The sequence below is a fragment of the Sinocyclocheilus anshuiensis genome, unplaced genomic scaffold (genome assembly GCF_001515605.1).
Source record: "Sinocyclocheilus anshuiensis isolate Anshui unplaced genomic scaffold, SAMN03320099.WGS_v1.1 scaffold918, whole genome shotgun sequence".
Taxonomy (NCBI): Eukaryota; Metazoa; Chordata; class Actinopteri; order Cypriniformes; family Cyprinidae; genus Sinocyclocheilus; species Sinocyclocheilus anshuiensis.
The window spans coordinates 604,159-611,483 of NW_015540946.1; the positions used below are offsets into that span (position 1 = coordinate 604,159).

General features: G+C 41.9%; 1 protein-coding gene across 2 annotated transcripts in view; it reads left to right on the top strand.

Moving 5' to 3' along the window:
* The window catches only part of LOC107689782 (sodium/calcium exchanger 1-like), a 99,080-nt gene that overhangs the window by 2,381 nt on the left and 89,374 nt on the right, over positions 1 to 7,325 (top strand). For both annotated transcript variants that reach the window (XM_016487929.1, XM_016487928.1), the window contains exon 2: positions 1,216 to 3,062. In XM_016487929.1, coding sequence (XP_016343415.1) covers positions 1,240 to 3,062 — 1,823 coding nt within the window. In that variant the 5' untranslated portion in view covers positions 1,216 to 1,239. The remainder of the gene's footprint in view (positions 1 to 1,215; positions 3,063 to 7,325) is intronic.

Consider the following 7,325-nt stretch of genomic DNA (forward strand, 5'->3'; position numbering starts at 1 on the left):
TCTGAGACAAATTTTGAAAATCCTAAAAGATTCCTATAATCCAAGGCTAAAATCTGTAGTCTTTGATCATTAGTTTGACATGTTCACCGACAGCCGATTAATGACCGTTGCGATCAAATTTGACCTCCGACGAACTTCTGGCAGTGTCAGTCCTGCAGTGTGACTTCTACGACGACGAATGTCAAACTGTCTTCGGTTTTCAAGACATGATCAGAATTAATGCTAGAGATTTCTTCTAACCGCATAAACTCCAGCGCTCCCGTCCTCCACTCACGGAATTCATATGATTCGTTGCCTTTGCTATGATAAACACTGGTTGCGCTGCTGTTTTCATGTGGGTGTGTAGTGCTGCTTGCACTATTCTGCATAAATATGCCGGTATTGCCGCCATTCATATACTTTAAAGGATAGCCAACATTACAGCCCCGCGTGCAATGCAGCTCGCAGTCACTGAACGTGTATAGGTTGAGAATGTAGAACTCCGGACAAGTTTTCTTGCGCGCACCTGTTTTTAACGCGTCTTGACTGTTTTTTTTTTTTTTCAGACTGCGTACAGTTTGACATTAATGACAACTGAGATCCCACAGTGTGAACTGATCATCATGTTCGTACAGTCTGACAAGTACAATCCTAAGGGACTTTTAAAAAATCGCACAGTGTGAGCCCGGCTTTACTCTTAGCTTAAGACTTCTCTCTATTCCTTAGTAAAAGTTTGTCTCAGCAGCTTTGTGAATAGGTTTTAAGAGAAAACTCTTAGCTAAAAACTTTTACTGCTTTTTAGGAGAACTCTTAGTGGTAAGATAAGATGATTTGTGAATACAGGCCCTGGACTAATACCGTTTTTAGAGGAGAAACAACTAGCAGAATGTAATGTCGTTGAGCAATAGGCTTAAGAGAGCATCTGGACTTGTTTATGCATTTTGTTGAAGTGAACCTGATGATTGAATTGATAAACAAATTTGACAAATGGATAATCAAGTCTAGGTGCTCCAGAATGTTTTTTTTTTTACCTGACATTTCGGGAACATGCCTTTCAGCACATAGTGATGAAATGTTCCAATAATGTCAGTGTCAGACACACCGTAATAATGCAGCAGTTTTTGAGAACACGCGTGTTGTTGCTTGTGGGTGATCAGTGTCCTGGGTTCATTTTAATAGTTGATTAATCTATTTCTCAATTTTTCTCCTCATCCCCCTTTTCTCTTTTTATTATAACGGAAGTTTGTCGCCGAGTAAGGAATGATGAGGCATCGTGAGACCTCCCCGCGCCTCTTCCTGAGCTTTCAGTGTCTAGTCGTCATGGTGATACTGCTCTACAACGTCCACCATGTGACAGCGGAACATGCTCCAGACCACAGCCAGGATCATAGTTCTCCTGCCAACAAGTCTTTGACCTGTGGTGGGTCAGTATCATGTCTCTCAGGAGTCATCCTTCCATTGTGGGAGCCCCCAAACCCTTCGTTTGGGGACAAGGTAGCCCGGGCCACAGTTTACTTTGTGGCAATGGTATACATGTTTCTGGGAGTTTCGATTATTGCTGACCGCTTCATGGCATCCATTGAGGTCATCACCTCTCAGGAGAAGGAGATCACCATTAAGAAACCAAATGGTGAAACGACCACTACGACTGTGCGCATCTGGAACGAAACTGTGTCCAACCTCACTCTCATGGCTCTGGGATCTTCTGCTCCTGAAATTCTGCTCTCAGTCATTGAAGTGTGCGGCCATAACTTTGAAGCTGGTGACCTCGGACCCTCTACCATCGTCGGCAGTGCAGCTTTCAACATGTTCGTCATTATTGGAATCTGTGTCTACGTGGTGCCCGACGGAGAGCATCGTAAAGTGAAACACCTGCGTGTTTTCTTTGTCACCGCCACTTGGAGCATCTTCGCCTACTTGTGGCTCTACCTGATCTTGGCTGTTATCTCGCCAGGCATCGTCCAGGTGTGGGAGGGTCTTCTCACTCTTTTCTTCTTTCCTATTTGCGTGGTCTTTGCTTGGATCGCTGACCGCCGCCTCCTGTTTTACAAGTATGTTTACAAGCGCTACCGAGCCGGCAAGCACCGTGGCATGATCATCGAAACGGAGGGGGACCGTCCTCTGCCATCCAAGGTGGATATCGAAATGGACGGGAAGATGCTCAACTCTCATGCAGTGGACTTCTTGGATGGAACTCTGTCTTTGGAACTGGAGGACAAAGACCTAGATGAGGATGAAGCTAGACGTGAAATGGCGAAGATTCTGAAGGAACTGAAGCAGAAACATCCTGATAAAGAGGTGGAGCAGTTGATTGAACTCGCTAATTACCAGGTGCTCAGCCAGCAGCAGAAGAGCCGTGCATTCTACCGATGCCAAGCGACCCGCTTAATGACTGGAGCAGGTAACATTCTGAAGAAGCATGCGGCGGACCAAGCTCGCAAAGCAGTGAGCATGCATGAGGTGCACAGTGACACTGGAGAGAATGACCCGATTTCTAAGATCTTTTTTGACCCTGGCTCTTACCAGTGCCTGGAAAACTGTGGAACCGTGGCGGTGAACGTAATTCGACGTGGAGGCGATATCAACCAGACTGTGTCGGTGGAATTCCGCACAGAAGATGGAACCGCAAATGCCGGCTCAGATTATGAATTCACAGAAGGCAGTATCGTTTTCAAGCCAGGCGAGACGCAAAAGGAGATCCGAGTTGGAATTATTGACGATGACATCTTTGAAGAGGACGAGAACTTCCTCATCCACCTCAGCAATGTCCGTGTGCTTCATGAGGGTGATGAGGCAGAGACAACTGAAGTCAATCACATGGAAACCATCGCTACGCTCGGTGTGCCCTCCACAGCAACAGTCACCATCTTTGACGATGACCATGCTGGAATCTTCACATTTGAAGAGCCAGTCACCCACGTTAGTGAGAGTGTGGGTGTCATGGAAGTGAAGGTCCTGCGTACGTCTGGGGCCCGTGGGGTGGTGTCACTGCCATATAAAACCATTGAAGGAACTGCGCATGGAGGGGGAGAGGACTTTGAAGACACCCACGGTGTTCTGGAGTTCCAAAACGATGAAATCTTGTAAGTAATAGTCTTATATTTACACTAAAATGTGTTTTTATTGGATTTGGGTTCCTGTCCTGACGGGTCACTCCTAAAATATTACTGTTAAGAAGAAACTGAATTTCATTTGTGTTAGTATAGTGCCCTGTCAGAACAGGAATGTAATGCATGTAGTATGTTTTTTATGTGCCTGATGGAGCGGCATGCTTGATGCTAAGTATTTTGCTGTGTGACATCATTGTAATGTCACCGTGATATCAGAGGCATTGTGTGCAAAGAGCAGCCGATGGAGGATGTCATCAAAAAGAAACTCCTCACATCTACTTCTCATCTTCTCTTCTTCTCCATCTTTTTATCTGTCTTTCACTTCACAGTTCTCTCTCTTTATATTTCAGCCTCAAAGCCTGATTACTGAGAGTCAGTGTGAATGATAATGATTATGATATTCTGTTTGGCAAATGTTTTGCTGTTTATTTATTGCTTTACTGCTTCGTGAAATCTTCATGAATGTTTAAAGAGTCTTTTTTTTTTTTGCTTTTGACTACAGCTTTTGACACTTTTTTGGTTTTGTTTCTGTAGATGATGCATGAATGTGTGTTGCTGATCTCATATTCCCTGTCAAAAAAAAAAGCATCTTAGAGCAGACTGAGCTGGTTAGCTGGTCTTGTTTAGTCCTGGTCAGGCTGGTTTAGGGAGGTTTTGGACACTTTCCAGCTGCTGACCCAGCTAAACACTATCTTGCCCAGGCTGGGAGACTAACTTAAACCAGCCAGGACCAGTAAGCCAGGCTGGTTTAAACTATTTTTTTTCAACAGGGTTTGCACAGGTTCCATGCCATGTGACCCATATATTTGCCATACTGACATTATGACAACACCAATTTTCTAGGCTACAGATCATAGTGTTGAGTATATTTTGTTGTTTACTGACAAGGTGTTGCTTGACATGAGAGGGAAGCCTCTAAGCTATCTCAAACATGTCTCCTGCACCTGAGCAAAGGTTATTGAAAGTGAATAATCAGCCCTCCTGCATAAAGGCTGATTTATACTTCTGCGTCGGACCTACGCCGTAGCTTACGCATAGACGCACACCCATACGCCGTAGCCTGACGTGCACCTCTCCAAAAATCTAACAGCGCGTCAATTCTACGCAGACCGCAAGCGCTGTGATTGGTCTGCAAGAACCCCTCCCTCCATATGTACTTGAGTTTTGTGTGTGTTTATGTGCACTTTAATATATTTTAATGTTACACCTTCTTATATAAAATAAAACAAAGCAAAGAATAAGTGTCTTATCATTTATTATACTACATAGCATTATACATCAATAGTTGTCCGCAACAAACAATGTTGATCTGCCGTGGTACAAGTCCTTGTGCAGATTGAAAGAATGCCATCATCTCCTGTTCCGTTGTTGTCTCCTTTTTGTAGTTTTAAATAATGATTTAATGATTTGATATTTATTTGCTGCCGTCACGGCCATAATGCTTCTCCGACGAGTCGCTTCTTCTTCGGCTTTTGCCGTGGTACTGCGGGTTACACCAGCAACATGCCCGTGGACACTGCTGACTAGCGGTTTGCATGTGTACTGCACGTTGACGCGGACAACGACGCAGAAGTATAAATGAAAACTCACGCATAGCCTACGGCGAGGCTACGGCGTAGGTCCGACGCAGAAGTATAAATCAGCCTTTAGACATATGGTAAAAGAGAAAACTGTCCATCTGCCCTGGTATACAAGGCATTAGGCAAGCACATTGACCAATTGTAACAGGCCATGTATATTTTAACCAGATTCAAAGCAGATGTTGAGGGTCAGACTTTCAGGGGCCTGTTGGCCTGTTGCATACTTTCCATTGAGCAAAGCTGTGCGTGCCTTTAAGTGGATTTTAATAACACTCCTGTAATGAAATGATGAAGGGATATGGGGAGTGTTGTGCACTATATAGGACAGGATTGGGACTGCTTGCAGCTCAACTCGCATTCAAGAACCCTGTGTCTCGATTTCATTGGGATCTTAAAAATTTCCAGAACATATAATTAGAACATTAACTCAGCATTCTGGAATATGAGTGTGGAACAAGGTTGGAATGCAGGGTTACCTCACTGTGCAGGACCATGATTCATTGCACTTTCTGAGCCCTTTTGAAACCGTTTGGACGCTCTGTTTACTAAATACAGCCTTGAGAATGTTATTCACTCCAAAACAGTGTTTGGCCATGCTTAGAAACATTCTGGACACCAGTGAAAGAAGAATGCACTGCCAAAATCTCTCTTTAGTGCCAAACTGTTAACATCACAGATGTGCTTGCAGACACACAACTTTTTATTTTCCTTACAGGATTGTGTGGTCTCACTGTCACACAGTAGATCATCTAGATTCAAACTCTTGTGGTAAATATCAGTTCAATATGCCCTTTATTGTGGTGGCTTCTGGGTCTATTAGTTGTGTTTTGGTGGTGTAGTGGTGTCATGGGATGTTAAGAAGTCCAGGCCAGATCTCATGGAGGGAGACAAGGCTGTGAAGCACCATCGTGCTGCGATGCCCTTGAACACAACCCAGATGCGAGGCAGAATGGATTGCTCTGGAAAAGAGAGAGGAGAAAAAAAGAAAAAGGGATTGAGAAAATAGAAAATAGATGATCTACATCCCAGACCCAGAGGCAAACTCCACCCTAATTTCAGTGTCGCAGTTTGTAAGAGAAAACACAGAACTAAAGTTTGAGCTCCTCGCAGGCCTGTAGTTTCTTTACTCCCATTGGATTATTCTGAGAGTCAGGAGCTGCTGGCATCCCCTGATCCTTGCTTGTTTGTTCATGAAATATTTGGCTTATTGATTATTCTTTCAACTCCCAATACGTGTAGTACTGCAGTACCGCAGATTTTCCACCAAAATGAGTATGGAAAATTCTGAAAAATGTTACAGATTCTATCAGAGCCTGCTCAGATTTTAATATAATTTGAATTGAGGTAGCAAATTGAATGTAGAATTGTTATTTAAAAATTTTAATGGTAACAAAATGGAAGTAAAATTAAAATGATTTGAAATTCATATAGGCTAACTCTTAGAAAAGCAAAACTTGTCAAGACACATTTTGAATATTGGCTCGACAAAGGCTTGTTTTAAAGTTTTGAAAAAAATATTTTGTGGATTTGTAGGCCTTACTGACAGATAGATCGATGTTTTGAAATTTCACTTTTATGAACGTATATTTAGTTTGTATATTTAATCTTACTTAACAAATTTACTTTTGTGGATCTGAGTGGAAGACCACTTCATTTCCTTCAGTCTTCTTCCCGTCATTCCAATTCCAATTCTAGCTATGTGGCTATTCAGTTCAAGCTCAACTGAATTCTGAAAGGATTCCAATTATTCAGTTCTGAATTTTGCGCAACCCTGGTTTATATTCATTTCCACCAGATCCCACTTTAAAAATATTTGCCAGACAAAACATATAGCACACACACAGGCACACAGATTCGGAGTACTGCTGCGTTATCAGCTCTACAAGGCATTTTGACATTTATGTTCATGAAATGCCAGGGCAGTGGGTGGCTAGGAGAGTCATGCTAATGCTTGTATATCTTTTCTTTACAAGTTAGCACATGGTCATCCAGGTGTATCTGTATGTCTATGTGTGTATGTTGATGTAGTCTGTGATTTTGAAGCAGTTATTGGTAAGATGTCCTTAAGATCAGCTTTAGATCAGATAACTCAGACTGTGATGTCCAATGAGTGCTGTCTAGGTAGACATCTTGCTAGGTTTTGAAACAGTCATGAATTTATATTTTGCATGAATTTTATTCTGTTTTTATGAATACATATTATAGAAATACAATATATAGGCTAATTGTAAATATTTTATGTTTAATATTAATTTTGGAAATATCTAATTGTTTTTTCCTTTTCTATTTTATGTCACCACATTGTGTTTTGGAGAACAAAAAAACATAAATAAGGTTGCCATAGATAAACTTCTGAAAAATAAATATTTTTAGGAGGTGCACAAATTGCAAATTAAAAAGATGTTTTCTTTTTCTAGATGTTTTTATTTAAATCACTTATGTAACATCCTTGAAGGTCATGCTTGCAGTTCGACTTCCATCTAGCCTAATAGACTTTCTGGCTAAATGGCAGGTAAATGTATTCACCTGCCAAAGCATTTGTTGCTTGGTAAGTGCTAATTTTTTGGCAGTTAGTAAAGAAAAAGGAAGAGAGAGATGAAGAGAGCAATAGATACAAAGAGAGAGAGAGAGAGAGAGAGAGAGAGAGAGAGAGAGA